At 55.5% G+C, this 21,056-nt stretch overlaps 1 protein-coding gene across 2 annotated transcripts in view; it reads right to left on the reverse strand.

The window, feature by feature from the left end:
- The window catches only part of ZNF423 (zinc finger protein 423), a 310,193-nt gene that overhangs the window by 191,764 nt on the left and 97,373 nt on the right, over positions 1-21,056 (reverse strand). For both annotated transcript variants that reach the window (XM_066243234.1, XM_066243235.1), the window contains exon 3: positions 8,811-9,011. In XM_066243234.1, coding sequence (XP_066099331.1) covers positions 8,811-9,011 — 201 coding nt within the window. The remainder of the gene's footprint in view (positions 1-8,810; positions 9,012-21,056) is intronic.

Here is a 21,056-nt window from a genome sequence, read left to right on the forward strand (position 1 = left end):
TGTCCCAACACGCCAAGTTTACAGATTCAATCCCAGGTCAGGTCACACACAGCAATCAACCAATGAAAGCGTAAGTAAGTGGAACAACAAATCAATGTTTCTATCTCTCTCCCCCTTTCTCTACCTCTAAAATAATAACTTTAAAAAAAAAATTTTTTTTTTAAGCCCTGGCTGGGTAGCTCTGTTGGTTAGAGCATCATACCGACATGCCAAGGCTGTGGGTTCAATCCCCCGTCAGGACACTTAACAAGAATCAACCAATGAATGCATAAAGAGTGAAGTAACAAATCGATGTTTCTCTCCCTGCCTCTCTCTCTCTCTCTCTCAAATCAATATATAAATAATAAAAATAATCTTTTAATTAAAAAACGTCTCGTGGCCAAAGTCAGTGAGGGGCCGAGCGTGCTGACTCTCTCAGCACTCTATCCCCGGGGCTGGGATACTTCCTAGCTCATAGTAGGTGCTTCAGGGAAGGATGCTATGAATGAATGAACACACGCCAGGCCAGGCGGTGCTCTGGTTCCGAGGACCACCTTTGCCTCTGACCGGCCGTCCGCTCCGTTCTCTGAGCGCCAGAAGCTGAGCGCTGAGGGACGTGGGAAGAGGTCATCAATAAGTTTCCGGCGAAGACAAGGACTTTCGCACAACAACTCCCCTTCTCGTTGCCTCTTTTACCCCAAAATTCAGGCCAGGATGCAGCTGGAGGCTCTTCCTGTCTTTACCTACAGGCATTTCTCAGAGCTTTTTTTTCAAGCCTCAAAGTGGAGCGCACCGAGATTGATTTCCTAGGGAACACAATTTTCAGATCTTTATGCCCAACAGGGCCTGGAAATAGCGCCAGCACCCCCCCCAGGAGAAGGCAGCGTGGCCGGCTGGAGGGGCTCGGTCTCTGCTTCCTGACCACCGGGGAGAAAGGTGCTAAGAAGGACAAGGAGGGCAGGACAGGGGGGAGCTGGGGCTCTCGACAAAGCCCCACGTAACTCACCCTGAGTCGCTCAGTGACCTAAGGTTTTGGAACTGTACATGTAGACATGGGTGCGGTGGGGGGGGGGAAGGGGGGTCTTATTACTGAAACACCTACAGAATGAAGAATAAAAGTCTCATTGAGAGCTGGGAGGCTGAGGGTGGAGGAGGTAACACCGGGTTCCCCAGAAACTGGCCCGGCAGGCTGACTTCACAGACCCTCTCCACACCATCCGGGCACCCGAGCCCCTCGGCCCAAGGACTAACCTGATGGCCACCCAGATGTCTCTCCCCAGCTTGGCCCAAAGCCTGGAGACGATGTCCCAGTAGCCAGTGGATGTCACTGGGGCATCACTGGTCCCCCTCCCTGAGCTCTATCTATTGCTAAAGGACCAAGAGGCAGAGGTTTAGGGGAGGGATGCTGGGCTGGCTTTTGTGGGACCCCCAAGGTGAGGGTACAACTTCCATAGACTCAGTAAGAATTCAAGGTCAAAGTCTTTCCTCCACAAGAAGCAAACAAAGAACATGCCCAGTCTAACTGGTTTCTGAGTCCGGAGACCTCAACGCCGACAGGTTTGCTGTGAGTCACCTCCCTGCTTCCCCATAAACAGCTGCTGGGCTAGACAGAAGCTATACACCAAGCCCCCACCCATCAGAGAACACCTGGGAGCCCAGTCGCTGACACCAGTTCCCTGACCACCTGGGGGCTGCTCCGCCTCCTAGGAATTGTCAGATACCCCCTGGGGAGAGGGAAGCGTCAGCTAAGCCCCCACCTCCCCACGTGACCTTCGCTGAACCCTCCTTCACTAAAGAGCCTCCTTCACTAAACTCAGCCAGGGTTTTCAGAGGTCCAGGGGCTTCCTGGAGGTCCGAGGGGAGCACACGGCAGATGGGAGGCGGAGGAGTCTTCCAGCTCCTTTAACAGAGAGCTCTGCGGTTATCCGCTGTCTATACACCGGCTGGGTTCAAGAATAAGGCTGGAAACCCCTGGGCTAGATGACCTTTGGGGAACCTGCTTCCCTAAAATTCTAAGATGAGATGACGAAACACCATCAAAAGCAAAGTGAATGGACTTGATCATCCACAGCCAACAATCTGGTGTTTCCCTCAACGAGTTCACGCCTTCATATTTGCCTGCATACAATTCCTTCCTCCTGAAGAAGACATCGTGTTTCCTGGCCATCACCCTGGGGAGCCCCCTCCTCAACTCCCAGTCCCAGGGGCACATAGGGAGCTGCCCCCAACAGCCCCTAACCCCGAGCCTTGCCAATATGCATACCTGCCTCCCTCTGACCACAGGGCCGCCTTACAGGGTGAGCCTTGGTCAGGCTGTGGCATCCCAGGACATCGGTGCTGAAAATCAGCAAGTTAGGAGGGTGCCAACCTGGAGGTGCTGGGGACATCTCAGCCGCTGCACAGGAGGTGACAGGGTTTGTGGAGACAGTCTTGGGCATGTCCCCAGAGGGCCTGGAGGGCCATGCCAAAGCCAGCCCCAGCTCTCAGTTCCTTTACCCAATGAGTTCGCTTCTCCCTGCCTGTCAGTTTGCATTGAGTCGCTCTGTAGATAACACATCATTAACTGAGGACCTGCTATGTGCTGGCCAACCAGAAGGGTCGTGGTGACTTCATCTCCCAGCTAGATTTTTACATTCCTTGTTGACAGGGACTCTCTTACACACACAGAGCCCCGGGCATCTAATAGGCATGGTATCACTACTTGCTGATGTGACATGTGCCCTTGGGAAACTTCCAAGCTGAAATGGGTGACAGCGGCTGTACCCAGACCGCACCAGGAGCACCACTCACAGCCAGCCTGACGGCCAGGCTGAAGGCCGGCCTGGGGTGGTCCTGCTCCTCGCCAGGACCCTGACGTCCTGCTGGGTGTCCAACGAGAGAAGCAGTGGACACTTTGGCTGCTTCCAGGGAAGCCTCAGAAACCAGAACCCAGCCCGGGAGGAGCAGGTCCCCTGACTCCCCAGAGGGACTCCAGGGGCCACTCCCTGAGGCTCATCCAGCAGGCGAGAGGGAGGCTGTTTGCAGCAGAAGCGACCCTGATGTCAGGCACCACCCCGGATTCCACTCTGGCCCACCCTTGGACGCAAAAGAATGCAGGAGGCGTGAGGATGCACAAACCCACCAACGTGGGAGAGAGGGGAAAGACCCTGCCCACTGTGGAGAGAGCCCTCAGAAGCCACGAGGCATACAACGACATAGTCTCTCTCCTGGAAACCAAAGCAAACGCGGCTTCTTCCCACCGTGACCCCTGCCTTCCACATGGTTACATTCAGCGTCCAGTTGCGGAGAGACCCCCGGGCCCAGCAGTGGGATAGCAGCGTGGGCTCTGCACAGTCGAGTCAAGGGGGTACATTCTGCAAACTGCAGACTCACGGAGGGGGGGGCAGGAACACCAGCCTCCGAAAACAACTCCCTCCACGTCACCGCCAGGAGCCCAGGCAGAACCGCGGGGTCCCACGCAGCCTGCCTGGGTCGCAAGCACCTTCTGATGGGGAACTCGGGACGGCAGGGAGCGGGCAAGTCAGGAAAGGTTCCACAGCCACACCCAAATGGCAGCACACTCACCAGCTGACACACCTGGCCAGCATCTCCCTGAAGAGCTGTGGGAGTGGCATCCCTATTCACGGAAACACCGTTAAAGCTCAGGGTGGGGGGGGGGCTGTTCAAAGGCCCTGTGGCACTTCTTTCCAAAGAACATTTCTATGATGCGATTACCTTCTCCATGAGCACCCTGAAGGGTCCCTATGCGTCTTCAATGCTCAGTAAATACTTGTTGAATGAATAAGCCATCTCCTCGTGCTCTAAACTCCCCCTCTGGTTCCACATTTGTTGAAGACCTACAATGTCCAGGCACAGCACACAAACTTCTACTTCTGCTCTCCCGTGTGCCAAAGCCCTTTCTCCGTGGCGTTTCCGTGGTCTGCCTTACTGCGGGCTCCTCCGTCCCTCACAAAGGCTGCAGCTTCTTTGGGGACGAGATCAACAAACATCGACTGAGTGAGTGCCTATGATGTGCTCTAGCCACCGGCCAAGGCTACCACCCCCCGGGGACAGAGAAGAGAACAAGACCCCAAGCCTTGGCATCAAGAACACACATCCTCACCAGTGGTTGGGCTGGCAAACATTTTTATCTTTGCCAATCTGGTAGATTAAAAAAAAAAAATCCATATATATATATATGGTGTTTTCCTATGGTTTAAAGTCACAGTTCTCTTACATGACGGAGGTTCCGAATCTTTCTAAAGGACATGTGTGGCACCAACCAACCCAAGCAGGCACCTGGCCATGCACAGCCCGGCCTTTGCCCTGTTTCCTGGTGGTTTGTGGGATATTTTCTTAGCGTGGGTAGGGGCGCCTGACCCATTAAGAAAAAAATATCTCTTGCCTGTGATATGTGTCCTTGGTTTAATTTACTGTGGTTTTGGCAACACAGACGTGTTTTATTTTTATGCAGTTGAATATTTCTGCCTTTTGTTTTATGGCTTCTGGGTCTATTAGGGTTATATTTAGAAAAGGCTTCCCCTCTCTGATACTATTATATGTATATTTTTAAACTCACTTGTTTTCTTTTAGTACCGTTAAGGTTTTTTGTTTTTTTTTATGTTTGTATTTCTGATCCCCTTGGGATTTGTCTGATGTTAAGAGTAGGAAGGGCTCCAGTTTCCTTATTTCAGGATGGCTACCCTCTCCATCCCAATCCCAGTGACGTCTGTCCCCACTGATCTGCAGTGACACCTTTCTGATCCACGAAACGGCCATCAATTCGGGCCCATGTCCGGTCCCCTTTCCGCCCCCCTGGGCTGCCCCAGGCTGCTCAGAACCCCCACCGCTTCAGCACATGTGTTAAAATCTGAGTGGCCACGGGCCCCGCCCACTATTCCTCCTTTTTTGGGAATTTCCTTCTGTCCCTGCCTGCTTGCTGATATTTCCTTATGAACGTCAGAACCGGCTTGTCATTTGCTAAGTCAATCCAACAGTCCCTCGCATTGGCTGAAGTGAAGTTAACGGGCTAATTCAGGGGACGTCGACATATTTACGATACGGGGTCTTTCCAGCCAAGGACAAGGTCTGCCTCTTCATTTATTTAAGTCTCTTTGGTGTCCCGCCGGTGGTGGGTCCTGTTCCTGCGTCCCGTCCCCCCCCTCCAAACCCTGGCTCCTTGCGTCCTGGATTGGTTCCCTGGTCTTTATCCATTCGGTGGCTGTGGAAAGCGGGCCTCTTTCTCAGCCCGTGTTTCTGACCGGATGCTGTCTGCATGCAGGGAAGCTCTTCACCAGGGGGTTGTACTTGGGTTCGAGCCCCCAGGCCTTCTGCGCTGCGAGAGGCCGGCGGGCGGCAGACGCCCAGGCGCTGTGCGCGCTCCCCGCGGGGCAGAAGGCCCCCCACCCCGCGCCCTGCACCTGCGCACTTGGCAGAACGCCCCCCAGCGGCTGGCCCGCGCCGCTCTGTTTTGCCCAAGTGGAACCAGTACGAGGGGCGCCCTAAGCAGCGAAGGCAGGGCGGGCCCCCACCCACGCTGCCGGGGCAAGAAAGGGCCGAGGCCGGCACACAAAGGCAGGCCTGGCCGGCCAGCAGACAGGAGTGAGGCTGGCAGAGGTGCCAGCCTCCACGAGCCCCAGCCCTGTAATTAGGGCCCCGGGTCACTCTGGCCGCAGCTGAATAAACCGGGGTGTAATTAACTTCCCGCCCGGCTCTTCATGCGGCAGCGCCTCACTTTCGCCAGAAAAGGAGGGCCGGCCGTTCCGAAGGGGCTGGCCACACACTCCTTGGTCCCGGTCCTCAGAAAGGTGACTCGGCCGAGGGTGAGCAGCGAAATTAAGCCACAGGAGTGCTTTGTTTTTCTGTTGTTTTTTTTTTTTTTTTTTTTTGCTTTCGCTATTTGGACTTTTTTTTTTTTAACCTGAGCATTCAAAAAAGCTGCGCCTGTCTGGAGTTTAGTCTGAAATTGCCCACCATCCTGATTCCGATGGAACAAGGCCCTGTCCCCCACCCCCTGCCACATTAAGAGCCCGGAGGTCGCTCAGCTACAGCAGTTTTAGAGAAGAACCACATTCAAGATCGTCCCCACAAACCCACCGGCCCCCCCACACGGCCCAACACGCCGACTGCCTGGAAGGGCTGACCTTCCCCGACACACCTGCCTGGGGATGGGGGACGGGGCGAGGGGTGCCACCTCCACATTCCAGGGGTGACAGCCTTCTTCAGGGGACAAGGAGCAGACTGCGGGATGGACAGGTGTCACTGCCCTCGGGCCCCAAGTTCTCAACAGCAGGGAGGGCACTGCCTTCCCCCCTAAATAAGACTCATTTGTTCTCAGATACCTGATAAGCACCCCCTTCTCCCGGCCTCAGCAGACCCCGGTCCTCTCTGAGGTGGTCTTGGCTGGGCCATCAAGCGTCCCTCTGCAGTGTATGTTCCGTGAGGGCAGCAATGGCCACCTGCACTGTCCCCAGTGCTGTGTCAGGATGGCAGCGCTGAGCATCCAGCAGACAGACCCACGAGCCTGGCCGGAGAGGGTCCGCCGTTGCATTCTGTACCCGTTTCAAACTTTTCAAGCAGAAGCCAATTTCCAAGCATCTAAAGCCCAGTGTAGCAAGCAGACTTTCAAGGAGTGGGAGGTCAGGGCCCCCGCAGCCAAACAGGACCCAGTACGCACCCAGCAGCCCCGGAAACGCCTCTGGGCACAGAGTTTGTAAATCACAATCAAAGGGTGTGGCGGCCTCCTAAGTAGGGGCCTGTTTTGGATTGTATACATGCGATTTCCAACGGTCACCCTGCCATTGGGTAACCCTAAGAACCTATGACCTGGGGGGAAATAACCCCTCACCTATTTCGTCCATGTCAGGGACACTCTCCCAGACTAGGTCACACTTGGATGGGGTGGCAGTGAATTTCTCAGGGATATTATTAGGTGAGGTCGTTTTACAAATTCTTTTCTAGGATCTTCTGACTCCCCTTCCAGGGCTCTGGGGTTAGGGGGTAATCCTGGCTCCCACTTCCCTGTGGAGGTTGTTAGCGGGGTCCTGTTCAGAAGTGGGCAGGTGTATCAGTAGACACCTCCCCCCAACATCGATGAGGACGGCTGGAGACCCTGCACTCGGGGCTGCCATGACTACAGCTGAAGTCTGGGGCTCAGAGAGGACAGGCGGCCACTGGGCAGAGAATCCTACCTGGGACGCACCACAGAACCCCTCAGATAGCCCCAAAGTTTCACATTTCCCCTCCTCCACCTAGAAATGCCCCCCATCTCAGACATGTCTCTGGAGACATGAGAATCTCCTGGATTCTGAGAACCGGAGGAAGGGGCAGGGAGCCGTGCTGGGGACGGGGCCTCACTGCAAGGAAGGGCCACAGGTGAACAAGGCGGCACTTCATGGGGCTCCCGGAGGACCTGCTCCAACAACCACACATTGAGGGAGCAAAGGGAAGGGCTTTTCATTTCACTGGTTGTTTAAAAGTCAGTGACAAGTATTTCATTCCCTCACAGGTGAGCCTCCACCTCAGCTCTTGGCTAAATGAAGAAATCCACCAACCTCTCTGATTTTCTCGGACAGGATAGAGTCCACAGACTAAGGTCCTGAAAAGGTCCTGACTCAGCCACCACATCACTATGTGAGCTCGGTCAAGCATCCACCTTTCCTTCTCAGTGCTGCAGTTCTAAGATCATAAGTCAGCCATCACCTCTGACTGTGGTTGGAGTATCACTAATTCAAAATGACTGGGGTTTGATTCGCTGAGCCCTCAAAAGTCCAAGCCTGTAAAAATCTTCCCGTGTGCATTATTTTGGGGTATCTGTCCCCTTCAGAGGTAGAGAATGGGCACCTGGTCTAGCCAAGGCTGTGCAGGTATGGATATCACTTGAGGGAAAGTCATAGCAGTTCCCCAAACACATGGCTTTCATACTTCTGAGATGGTATGAAAGGTAGAGAAAGTGAGAGCTCTGACTCCCAACCTACTTCTTACCAGCAAATTTTTCCCCCAAAGAGGTGACGGGTCCCCTTTGGAATACTGGTCTAAAATTGTAGGCCCTTTCCCCATAAACCAGCATCCAAGATATTTCCATCCAACAATCCCGATAGAAGATGTCTGGGGATAGCTGTGTAAGGAACACAAATGCCACAAACTCAGCCCTCCAGCATGGCTGCCGTCCCCCAGGGAATACACATGCCACTGTCCCCGATCCCACCCCCTCGTGTCCCAGACACACAATGACACGACGTGTGTAGTCTTAAATGGCTCCTATAAAACTCTGGCCTTGGCCACCTTCTCAGAGGCACCGAGGAAGCAGAATAGGTCTACCGTCTGGTATAGCAGCAACCAGCCACTGAAAAGAAGTGCGGAGGCCATGCACCAAGGTGAAACGGGGTCCCTTCCTGCACAGGCTCTCCTCGGCCTGGGAAACTGTCCCCATCCCGCCACAGGCCCCGCCTCGGGGCTCATCCTGCACGCAGCTCTCCACACTTAAGCCGTTTAACTGCGTACTAACAGCCCCTTCATGGCTGGGTTTCCAAAAAGGCCTTCCAGAAATCGGGGGTGCCGACCCATGCTCTATGGAGTACAGACTGGGGGAGCAGGAGACAGAGAGCCTCCCTCCCCACCCCCCGCCTTGTTCCTACTGGCCGGGAAAGCTGTTGCTTTGATCTTATTTATTTATTTCTCTTTAAAATCTTATTTAAAAGGCGGGATAGAGGGTACCCGAGACGCCACAATGAAATGACATTAACTGTAAAATTACATTATTAATTCTTTAATCTCACTGGAGGCTCCGAGCAGTTGCTGTGTCCAATTACCCGCATAACCACCTGTCAGAACCCCGGCGCTGTTTAGCATACCTCCAGGACAGCGGTGGGCCCGGTGGTCCGTCAGGTCTGCCAGAGACTCGAAGTCTTGCTGACAGTGATCGCAGGTGTAAATTGACTCATCCTCCATGTCTTCATCGTCCTCATTTCGCTCCTCTTGACTCGTCACGCTGTTCCTGTCCTCCAGCGCCCGGCTGGTTTTCTGGTCACACTCGGGCTCTCCTTCTAGGCCTCCTGCCAACAGGAAGAATACCGTCCACGTGAGCTGACAGGGTCTCGGCAAAGGGTTTCTGAAAGAATTGCCCGGCGTTTATTAAGATGCATTTAATTATTCTCCCTCCCAGGGTGCATTCTTCCGGATGCCTCTCGTTATAGTCATAGATGGGGGTGTTTTATTATTATTATTATTTTTTTTTTTTTTTTTTGGTAGCACACGGTGCCATAATTCTCAACTAGATTCTTTCATTCTTGGTGCAAATCTGCTATGGGGGATGTCCTGTCACCTTCCCTCTGTGCACGGATGCTGGGAGTCGTGACCCAACAGGCAGGTGAAATTGCCATCACGTTTGTCTCCCCCCCAAAACCCATTGTCTTACACATCTCTCTCCGGAGCCCCCTTCAGCTGTTCCTAAGACATTTAAATGGTCCGTTTCCCCCAGAGCCTTGCGACTTAGAGCTGAGAGACCTTGTAGCCAAGTCCGCCCTCCACACGACAAGCCTCGAAACGCACTGGCGCCGGCTCAGTTCTCCGCAGGGGACGCGACGTCCTGACTCCGAAATCGGGGACGCACCTGCGTTTCCGCGGGACCGTGGGTGGTGAGGTCGCAAGGTTCAAATGCACCTGAGCCTTCACTCGTTCGCTCGCGCCCTTGGTCTCAACACAGAAGGGGAGAACCCGCCTTCGCATCAGTCGCCTAATTTCTTTCCAATAAAATGCGTAACTCCCCGCTTAGCACTGTGCAGGCAAGTGCCCAGTCTGTACAGAGAAGTGAGTTATCGAGCACGACCGTGGTGTCTTATGTTTGCGTCACACTCTGCACTATTTCAAAGTCAGCTACACACACGCATAGACCCATTTCTCAGTCTCACACACCTTACAGCTAAAAGCTATCACGTGGCCCTGTCCCCTGCCCGCAGAGGGTCAGCTTTGCTATCCCCGTTTCACAGAGAAGGCGCCTGGCATCCGGCCAGGAGGATACACCATTCCCCAGCACCCTACAGACTTGTAACTCCACGCCCTGCCTGCCCCCTGGATCTGCGCACTTCCCCGCACAGCTAAGGGGGGACGGTGCACAGCCTCCGGCTGGGAGATTAATAGGACACATCGAGAACTTGTAAATCAAAGTGCAAAACAAGCCTGGCAGACGTCCCGCGCAGACTAGATCAGCATTCCCAATAAATGTCAGTGGATTAAACTTGCCCGTTAAAATACAGAGACTGAAGACTAGAAAATCAAAATGCGTGCTGTTCTCTTCCCTCGGTCTGTCCTGGAAATCAGATCTACCCATTCCAGAAAGTAGCCCTGATTTAAATTAAAGAGCGAGATCACTACTATGTGTAAAGATACAGACACAAACATCACTGCATACGCAAACATATCTGACTGCACAAAGCAGTGTGCGTGCCTGCCTGTGTCACACAGAACCCTGAAGTGACAGAAAAAGGCTTCAGCATACCACCGTTACACCCTTGGAGGGCTGGTCACCAAAGCCAAAAAAAAAAAAAAAAAAAGAAAGAATGAAGCAAAGAAAGAATACATTCAACTCAAGGTGGAAGCCGTGGCCCTCTGAACATTCTAACTTAGAAAAAGACAATGGTCTGAGGGCTCCACAGCTCCTGTCTGCACAGCACACACACTTCCAAGCACCCAACACAGAGATCCTCTGCACACAGATCAGCCCATCGGAGAGCCAGCTGCCACCTGCCGTGGCGGGGCATGTATGTGGCCCAACACGCCGCCCGGAACAGGCAGCGCGGAGGCAGAAAACGTCCATGTTTCCATCGGTGGCCCATCAAAACATGTCTCTTTGTACCAATTAAGGAATGTACAATTTTTAGGGGTTTTTTTTTTGTTTCTGTTTTTAAATCAGAAAACGCCAATTCCTGGCAATACAGAAATCCCATGAAAAAGCCAGGCGGCCTCTTTATCTCAGGAAATCGGATCCGCTGCTCCAGCGACTGCACGCAGTTGAGAGCGAAGAAATGAGAGCGATCAGTGGGAGCCTTCAATATTGTAAGTCATCCCACAACCCTGGTGACGCTGTCACACGCCGGCTCTGAGATGCCTCGTTTACCGTCTCTTCCCTTAATAATAGTAATGGTAATAATAATAATAACAATAATAATAATAAAATGTTCTGACGAGGGAGGCAGAGGAGGGGGGAAAAAAGAGCCATAATTCCTGCTTCCTCTGCTATACCAACTCTCCAGATAATACATTACGCTCGGCGCTGTATTTGTGCTACTTTACTTAACACACAATTTAATAGATGCATGTAAATGATCCGGTGATTTTTATTTATTTTTTTTTTTTTGCTGTATTTACTTGGCAGCACTTTCCATAACAGCTCCTCTCCTCCACAAGGGGAACCCACAAACACAACCACTACAATGCATCCGATCTCTTTAAATCCGATACATCCTGTTGACTCAGGAGGGGATAAATCAGAATGTCAACTCGTGGGTTTTTAGAAGTCAAAACCCCATAAAGTCATCCAAGAATATAAATCTGTTTTAAGGAACTGTCACCTTCCCGGCCGCTGGCTACTAATGGGAAAGCAAGGTGGCTGTGCAGAAGGTGGGGGGGGGGAGGGGGACGGGAGAGAGGAGGTGGGCAAAGGAGGGGACCTCCCCACCTGGGGTCTCATGGGATGGCTTAGCCAGCCAGCCTGACCCTCAGGAAGCCAGGGAGGGAAGACGCAGTGGCCTGCAGAAGTTCGGGGAGCAGCGCTTCCCCGAAGACGCAGTCCCCTGGCTGTGTCAGCAGCGTGAGCGCCCGGAGGACAGGAAGCCGTGGGAGCATCTGTGCTGGGAGGCCTCTATGCATGGCTAGGCATTCCCGGGCCCACAGTCCCTGGGCCTCCCATTAGTGAAAAGAGTCAACGGGGCTATTTTCCCATTCGCAGATGAGAATACAAAGGCTCTGAAGGGTGACGCAAAGCCAAGCTTGGAACTAAAACTCAGCATGCCTTCCGCAGGCCCAGGGCCGACAGGGACCCCCAGCTCGCCAAGGCCTGGAGCTTCAGGACAAAAGGCTCGGGGGCACCCCTCCCCTCTACAGTCACCTCATTCCAGGGCCCCCCGAACACTGCTCAGTAAGCCCGGGAAACCGAATATTGAATAGACCTTCTCGACTCCCTTGACCCAGCTCTGACCCATCAGGAGTGGCCCTGCCGGGACCAGGAGGGCCCCAGACGCCCCCGCAGGTCCTCACCCGATCGAGCGTGGAGGAGGCAGAGCTCAGAGGCTGCCACCAGCCCTGTCTGAGTCCCCTCCCAAGCGCCCCCTCTCGCTCCAACACGGTGACCTCCTGGGCCTGAACTACAGTTGACCCACTGGTCTCTCTGGCCATCCTGGGCCTGACGAAGCCACGTCAGCAGGCCAAGGAACAACTTCTTCCCATCAGGGCGCCCGGGGTTGGGCAGGACTTCCCGGAAACGGGCACGGGTACCTTTCCCTCGGGCCCCGCCAAGTTCTCCTGGAGGTGGCCGCAGCAGCTGGACGGAAGTTCACCCGGGGACAGACGGAAGCAGCACCTTAAACACCAGCCTCACGCTCCACCCCGGACACCTCGCAGCGGCCCTGTTTTCTGACGCACACACCTCCACTCTTGCCCCGAGGGGCCCCCCGAGAGCAGCCCGGGTTCCCCGAGCATGCACCACCCAAGCGGTCGAGGCGGCACCACCATGTCCTCGCTTTCCAGGTGAGGGACCCGTGAGGTGGCAAAGCTTAAGCAAGCTCACAGGAGACAGGTCTGAGTCTGACTCAACCACTCGGCCACACGGTCTCCCGACAGCAGTGACTCCATGAAAAAAATGAGCTAAATATCCAAGAATCTGCAAATCTTTTCAAAATCCTACAGCGTCAGGCCCTCGTCCCGGCCCCGACGGTCCAGCAAGGCTCTGGGGACCTGTCCAACGTCACTCAACTCCACAGCCGCACAGACTTCTCTGCCCCTAGATTGCACGTGCGTTCCTCCAAGGCCTTCACCCCCTGGGCCCCCACCAGGAAGATCTCCCGTAACTCTCACCCACCTAGCAGGGCTCCCCAGGGGCCTGAGCACCAGTGCAGGGGGGTCCCCATCATCCCTTCCCCGAGCCTCCCTGGAGCAGACGGCGTTTCCCAAAGATGGCCACTCCACTGCCCCAGGCCCCCTGCTCCTCTGTTGTGGGGGCTCACACGGTACCCCTGGGCTGCCGGGCCTTAGCAACCCCCTTGGCCACTAGAATACAATGGAAGTAACATTCTGGGACCTCTCAGGTTGGGTCAGAAGACAGCATGCAGCTTCCCCAGGTTCCTTGAGACACTGTCGTATACGAGAGGCCCCTGCCACGTGGAGAGAGCAGGGGCTCCCGCCGGTCAGCACCCCAGCTGAGGCTTCAGCTGCAAGAACCAATCGCCAGCCATGAGAGGGCACCACCCTGAATATCCAGCCCACATTAGTGCTCCGGAGACAGCAGTCCCAACGGCATGGCTGCAGCTACACAGGAAATGCCACGTGAGAACATGGCAGTGAATACCAGTGAAACAGTGCAGAATAGCAACTGACCGCAGGCCACTGAGTTCGGGGTGGCTCGTTACACAGCAATGCATTAGCGCAGAGCAGAGCCCCACCACCAGGCCGTAAGCCGAGGGCAGGGGCCATGGCTGTGTTTGCTCGGTACCCCCTCCCCCGCCCCTGGTACAGAAGGACACGTGGAGAGAGGGGGCTCAAAAAATATTGAGGAAGCGTATCAGTTTCAAAGAAACAGGCGTCTGAATGTCAATACCGGGAAGGCAGGGGCAGGGAAAGTGATCACACTGTCCTTGGTGGTCCTTGGATGGTAAGTATGAAATTGAACCATATGAGGGCGCCCTCTTTTCAGGCCAAAGGGGGAAAAAAAAGTCAAATATTGGCTGTCTCAAATGGTTCAAGCCAGCACACAACGGGGCCACTGTGACTGGCCAGCTTCCTTCTCGAAACAGGAAGAAAAGGGTCTGCTTACACTGCGAACCCCTCTCTACCCACATTCATACACACATCCCCCGATCCCTGAACCCAAGACAGGGGCTCAAAGGACTTTTCTTTGAGCAAAGAGAGGTGAGAAGAAAGCCCTCCACCTTCACTGCTTTCTCATGAGAAAGTAGTGAATTTCCTTGAGAAAGGGCTTTCATTCGAGATGGCAATATGAGAGGGACAGTGGAACCCTGCAGAAAGGGCGTGCCACAAGGGGCACTAGCAAAAACGGTGGCCCCATGTCCCCTTGAGGGGAGAGGCAGCAGAGAGACCCAGTCGGGTGGAGAGAGGTGCTCGGTCCCCTCGCCCCCCAGACCCTGAGTGACGCTGGCCGGCGTGTGAGCACTTCCGGGCACCATGTTACACACACATCACCCCGACCCGTGGTCACAGTCACCCCGTGTGGGAGACAGTCGATATCCCTGCTGTGCGTGCAGGTGGGGACGCCAACCTCAGGACCACACACAAGTCACGTGCTGGGAAGGGCAGAGTCTGGATTCCAACCTAGGTCTCCCCGCTCTAAATTCCAACTTTTAACTGCTACCCAGGAGGGCAGAAAGGGGAGTGTCTGGGAGAGGGCTGAGCAGGGGACAGGTGGCCATGTTCAACGCCAGGAAAAGGCGAATGGGAGAGCCCCAGGGGCCAGGCTGCCCACAGGCGGCCAGGTCTGGGAACAGGACATCTAACTTCCCCACGAGGCTTCTCCAGCCCCTGAGTCAGAGACATGGGAGCCTCACCACCCCCAGGGGCCGTCTGACAGGCTCAGCCGAGGACACCAGTGAGGGTCTCTCCTCTCTGGCCTCAGTCACCACCAGCACTTGGATCCGAAAGCCCCTCTCCCAGAATGCTGGCCTCTTCTCCTTCCCGGGAGGGACCATGGGGATCAGCCAGACAGCAGGGAGCCCCAGGCACCCTGAGAACCACCCAGGGACCAGCAGGGGTCCCACCTCTGGGGCAGGGCTGCGTAGCGGCCCGGGTGGAAGCAGAAGGTCAGGAGCAGTCCCCATCCCCCCGGGGACAGAACAGAGAACACAAGAAGCAAGTTTAAGAGTCACGAGACACCCCAGCACCCATAATCACCCCGACTTGCCCGTTCTCTCCTTCATGCGCCCCACAAATCTTTGCCGACGTCCACTGTGCGCCTGTGCGCCAGGCACAACGCACGCACGCTTGGACGGCACACGGGGGCTCCCCGGTCTCATTCACCTTGGGAGCCTCAGTGCCCACACGAAGCCTGGCTCAGAAAACATGCTCACTCGTTCTGGGGTGGGCGAGTGAGTGAACGCGTGAATGGATGGGCGCCAAAGGGGAGGTGAGGCAAAGAGGCCCTTGTCACGGGCCAGGCTCGCTCAGGGACCTGGGTTCCAGTCCCACCGCCTGGGCACCCCTCTCCTGTGCCGCACCCCGTGAGTGACCTTGAGCAAGTCCTTGCTCCTGCCCGAGTCCAAGTCCTTCTACGTCACCAGGGCACCTGACCACGACAGACTCCGTCCTCTCCTGCCGCACGAGGTGGAGGTGATGCTCCCGTGGGTGGGCAGACACCAATGTGAGAAGAACCGGGCACACAGCCGAACACCAGATAGGTGTAAGTCCAGGAGCCTGTAGGTTTCAAGGAGCCAAGAGGAGGCGGGAGCAGGGGCAGGTGGGCAGAGGAGGGCGTGGGCAAAGGTGAGACAAGGGTGCCGGGCAGGGGTGGCTGGAGGAGCGCAGAGAAGAGTGAGAGCCGGGGATGCTGCCAAGTGAGAGGAGTGGAGACGCAGGAGAGGTGGTCCCGGAGGCCAGCAGGTCCTGGGAAGGCTCCCCCACCCCTCCTGTCCCCTCCCAACCAGACCTGGACGAAGGCTGCGCCACCCACCTCCCCAGAAATCAAAGCCACCAGACCGTGAACGCAAGGCACATCCAGGCCCTGACCCAGGAACTCAATGACACGGGGAGCATTTGGGTCCCAGCGCGGGAGTCCCGAGGGCGGACAGGACTGAGTGGTCACAATACAGACGCTTGCTTGTTAGGTACCAAGGCCCACAGGCAGCCAAGAGCTGGAGTCACAGTCCAGGGACTGTGCAGGTGACAGAGAAAGAAAGGAGGGAACCAGAGATTTTGGAGGCAGTCGGTCTGGGCTCAAATCCACTTGACTTTAATATCTGGGGGACCCTGGACAAGTCCTTGACCCTGTCTGAGAAAAATGGAGTGAAGTTAAATTATTTAAATGAGGTCATTGAGACAAAGCCCGGTACCTGGCCGCAACAAAAGCCGAGAAAGCAGTAACTACGGCCACCATCTTATCGCTGCTGTTATTGTTCAAACAGCGTGGGCAGCATCTGACTCAGAGGAGACTTGAAGACATCGTACCACAGGGAGGTTCTGGCAGGAGGTCTCACAGGCCTCTGAGGATGGAAACCCTTGAAAGGCACAAAAGTGTCCACACAGACCAAAAAAAAAACAACAAACCACTGGGGCAAGAGAGGAAAGTCCTGAGTTCAAGTCTAAGCTCCCCCACCTTCCACACTGTGTGACCTTGAGTAAGTTACAAGCCGACCTCCCCAGGGACATGTCTGCCAGGTCCCGGTCAGCCTACGGGGTGGCAATGCAGGTATTTGTTTCCTCTGCAACTCACAAGCCACTTTCTCCTGGGCCGTCCCCCGTCCACAGCTGGGGCACCTCCCAATAGAACACACAGTCCAGGAAAGCCTCTACCAGTTTCCCAAGTGTTTATCCTAGAGTAACATTGTTTCTAACAGAAAACACAGACTCCAGCCTCACAGGCCTGTGTTCCCTACAAACACTCTCAGCAGCAGCAGCGGGATTCCTGGGGGGGGGCCCAGAGTGGGAGGAACCCGGGCACTAGGTCAAACCCCAGGCCCTGCTTGCCGAGGACACGTCTCCATGAGCACTTTCTCATGCACGCCAGGGGATGGAGCACAGGAGGGGCTGGGCCGGGCTGGGCAAGGGGCCTGCCAAAGCCCCAATTAAGGCACTCTGCTGTGCCTCCGTGGCTGGCCCCAAACTTCGTGAGGCAGCCACTATTGATCTTCAGGTTTAAAGTGTTTGCAGTGCAGGCTGCGGGGTAACATTTAACACTCGGCCTAAAGGGTCCCCTTGGCAGCAGAGCTGTAGGCAAATATTTTAACACCTAATTTGCTGTCTGTCCGAGTTCCGCTTCTTAAATAAGAAAGCTGTGCAGGAGGGGTGCCCGGTCAGTGCAGAGGGCTCTGTGGACGGAATTTCAAGGCCACGGCTGGTCCGAGGCTGAACGTGACCCGGGTGGCATCACACAAACCTTCCAGGGACACTCACCCTGACGGATAATACGGGACTGGGCATGGGCCACCCCATCTCCACAGGCATGTTGTTGACCACGGAAAGGACTAGAATCTTCCAGAGAATATATCTTTAGTTGTAAGGAATTCTAGAACCTGAGGCCCACATGATTAGTACCACCACGATGGCAATTTCTCTTCCCTCAGACCAGACCTTCCAATTCATTTGTCCCCATCACCCAGTGACTCGGGAAGCGTCCTGCTCTACAGAGGGTAAACTGAGGCCCAGGCCAGTGAGACAGCCCCCCCAGGACACTCCCATCACAGACACCAATGGCCCTGCCATTATGCAAATGAGTAGAACGAGCTGGGAGAGGCTGGATAAGGGGAGGGGGCATGCGCCCACCCCAGGTGGCGGCCCCTGCTTAAACCCTCGACATAATCACCATGGAAAAGGGAGGCCCAGTGCAGACATGTCGGCTGTTTGTTTGGTTTTTTAAAGAAGCAAATCCATATTTTCATGTGAAATCTCTCTGTATTACTAAAGGTTGATGTCAAGTTTTAAGATAACAGCGTGGGCACAACAACAGACCTTGAAGAGTGGAATGCAGCTGAGGGTGGGGGTAGTCTTCACCACAGGGCATGACCGGTAAGAGCCACCAGGGTGAGACGGGGAGGTCAGCTGGGCACTGGTGAAAGTGTCCCTTCTTTGGAGATTTAGGACCCAGGTTCAAGTCGGCGCCTGTGTGACCTCAGTCACTGACACGTCTGAGCCTCAGTTTCCTCCTGTTGCGAGTGAATGTTGTTACCTCCTATTCAGGCTGTGGGAGCCCCCCCTAGGGGCTGCCCTCCAGGTGACCTCACCCCAGGTCTCTGGCACACGGGCCCTGGTCAGCAGTGAGCTCCCCAAACGCTGGAGTAACACTAGTCAGTCAATGTTTCCTGGCACCTACTACGAGCCAGTGCCGCTCTGGGCGCCGTGGATGGATCCGAAACCAAAGCACAGCTCCTAAACCAGCGCAGGCCGACACATGGCAACCAGGACCTCCTCCTGTGTGGGTGTCGTCCCCCCCAACACCTGCTGGAGGGGTGCGTGACTCCGCCCCCGGGGGCGGGTCCAGGTGCTGAGCCCCGCCCACACCGGCAGAGGTGGCAACTTTCCCAGACGCAGGTCCCAACCCTCCTGGGTGAGGAAGCATCATGGGAAGGTCAGATGGTAGATGTGGGGGAGGTGGGGAGGGAGGAGCGGAGAGGGAAAGGGGGGGACACAGCAATCACAAACACTTTCCGCCCAAAAAGGAAAAAAATATATTTCTATTTTAACGGGGAGTCCACAGTGCCGCTCCTCCGAGCCTCACAATCTTTAATAAAACTGATCTCACCGCGTGTAGTAATGAAGAACAGTGGGACAGAGCCACCCTGGAACCATGAAAATTGTGTGCTGTTACCTCCTCGTGACCTCCCGAGGCTACGGCCACTCTGCCCTCTCCTCGCTGTTGTGTTTTGTCTCCGAGGGCCGCTGGGAAGGACAGGGTGGAGGCGCGGACCCGAGGAAGGCACGGGGGCGGCTGGAGGGGCCGCGTGGGGAGCTCGATAAATCCAGCTAATTTGTGGCCAGGGCCTTGGCCTGGTGCACCTGATTGCTCCAGGCAAGGGTGCTGGGGTGCAAATCACCCCCTGGTGGCCGCGGCAGAAAGAGGAGCCCCGTGGGGGGGAAGGGAAGGGTAGCAAGGAAGTGGTATGTACCCCAGAGCCCAGGGCCACGCGGCGGCTGCCCCTCCTGTAAATTAAGGTGTCGATGGTGGAGGAGAAATTTCTAGACTGACGCACCTTAGCGGCCAGGGAGGCTGGGCCAGGCGCAGGCCTGAGGGCACAGCACTGAGGCTACCTCCTCACTGAGGGAGCCAGCTCTGGCTGCCTTAGGGGCCGGGGTCCCACGGAAGAGGCTCTCCAGCAGGTCCGCTGTCCACCAGACGGTGGGCTGGGCGGTTCACGCAGCCAACTCCTCCTCCCTGTCCGGTCTCAGCTCTGTGGACCTCCACCCACACAAGACGGGCATCCGCGGGACACCTCCCAGCTCCTTTCCTTTGCAGGCCATCTGATGGCCCCTGTGCCAGTGGGCAGGCTCCAGGCAGGCAGGGTAAACATCCTCCTCCTAACCTCGTCCCCCCCCCCCCCCTCCCAGCTCCCAGCGAAGGGCCTGGTATACAGGAGGTACTCAGTTCTGATGTGCTGAATGGAAGGGTGAGTGAAGCCATGTGGAAGGGCCCTTCCTACTCTATCATGTAAAGATTCGGCTAGCGGGTCTGGGTATCTCTGGGGAGGGACCAGACTGTGGGGGAAAAAAGCCAGGATCAGATGCGGGGCCTGCCTGCAGCCCCAGGCAGGGTGCAGGGAACAGAAAGGATTCCCTGTCCTTGGTCCTGGGAGCCACCCACCCAGGCTCCTGGCCACTGTGGTAACCCAGAGGCCAGCTGCCCCCAGTGACCTTCCAACCTCAGGTCTCCTGTGCAGCCTGGGGAGGATCTGGGATTGGGGGTGGCGGGGGAGACCCGTTCCCTCCTGCCACAGCGAGAGGCTGTGAGAAGCCTGCGGAAAGTCACAAGTCTCTGGACATGGGGACAGCCTGGTGCGCGGCTTGTCCCAAGAACACTGAGGAAACACCAGGGAAAGAGGGCGTGTCTGAGGAGTGGATTTCGCCATGTTGCTGCTACTGAGGAGCAGGCAAAGGCAGCACCCTCAGCTTCCAAGACGCCAGCTCCCACGGCCCCCTCCGGCCCCCCACCCAGAGAAGGAAGAGGTGCGCCCAGCCTCTTCCATGGACCCGCCCAGCAGTGGGCACGTCACCCCCGCCGCTCAACCTCACCCGCTTGCTGAGACCTGCCGGCCTTCTGCTCATGTCCCCCTGGCTCCCAGGACGGTGTCGAGTCCCACAGGTGGGCTGTGAGGCATTCTGGAAGTCTCCAGAAACCACAGGCCAAGGGCCCAGACAGCATGTTTAAGGGGTCAGCAGGTGAGCTGCCCTCTCCTGGGGGGGGGGGGAGGTGGATTTAAGTAGAGAGGATGCTATGCGCACCCCAGTCCATGGGAACAAGGCCTACTTGGTGCCTAGGACTCATCCAGACACAGCCCCACACAATGAGTAGCAGAGACCACCACCCCCCCAGAGGACTAACCACAGATCAACGGTCAAGTGGGCAGCACAATGGAAACTTCCAGACCCACCCCAGGGGCCTAGCTGCTCCTCCACCACGGCAGCCACTGTCCCTGTGATCTCTCTGCACAGGCGCCCCTTCACCCCCACACCACACACCCCCACGCCCACACTGCCCACACTCCACCTCATCCACCACTTAACTTGGATTTCAAACTGCTCGCAATGGTCTTCAGTCAACACGGAGCAGAAACCCTTTATTAAATGCTGCTAATTTTTTATTGATCACACTGTGAATCGTTTCATTTTCCATTACCGCAAATGTGTCCTGTCAGGGGCTCCTCGGTGACGACGGTCTCTTCATTCAGTCTCAAGCAACCTGTCACTTTTAATCAGTTTTCCGTTTCCGTTATGACTCAAAAATTAGGAAGCGGGCTACCTGGATCTCGACTGCTTTTGTTTTACCAAAAAAAAAAAAAAAGAAAGTTTCCATCCAGGAAAGGTTATTATCCTTGGAATGAAATATACATGAATCAAATGAAATTCCTCCCTGATTCGAACCAATTTTTAGCATTAGGTTTCCTAATTTTATTTATTTATTTTTTTTTGGTTTATTTTCATGGAAAGACTGTTCCTAATTATTGCTCCTACTC

This window comes from Saccopteryx bilineata, chromosome 9, assembly GCF_036850765.1.
Source record: "Saccopteryx bilineata isolate mSacBil1 chromosome 9, mSacBil1_pri_phased_curated, whole genome shotgun sequence".
NCBI lineage: Eukaryota > Metazoa > Chordata > Mammalia > Chiroptera > Emballonuridae > Saccopteryx > Saccopteryx bilineata.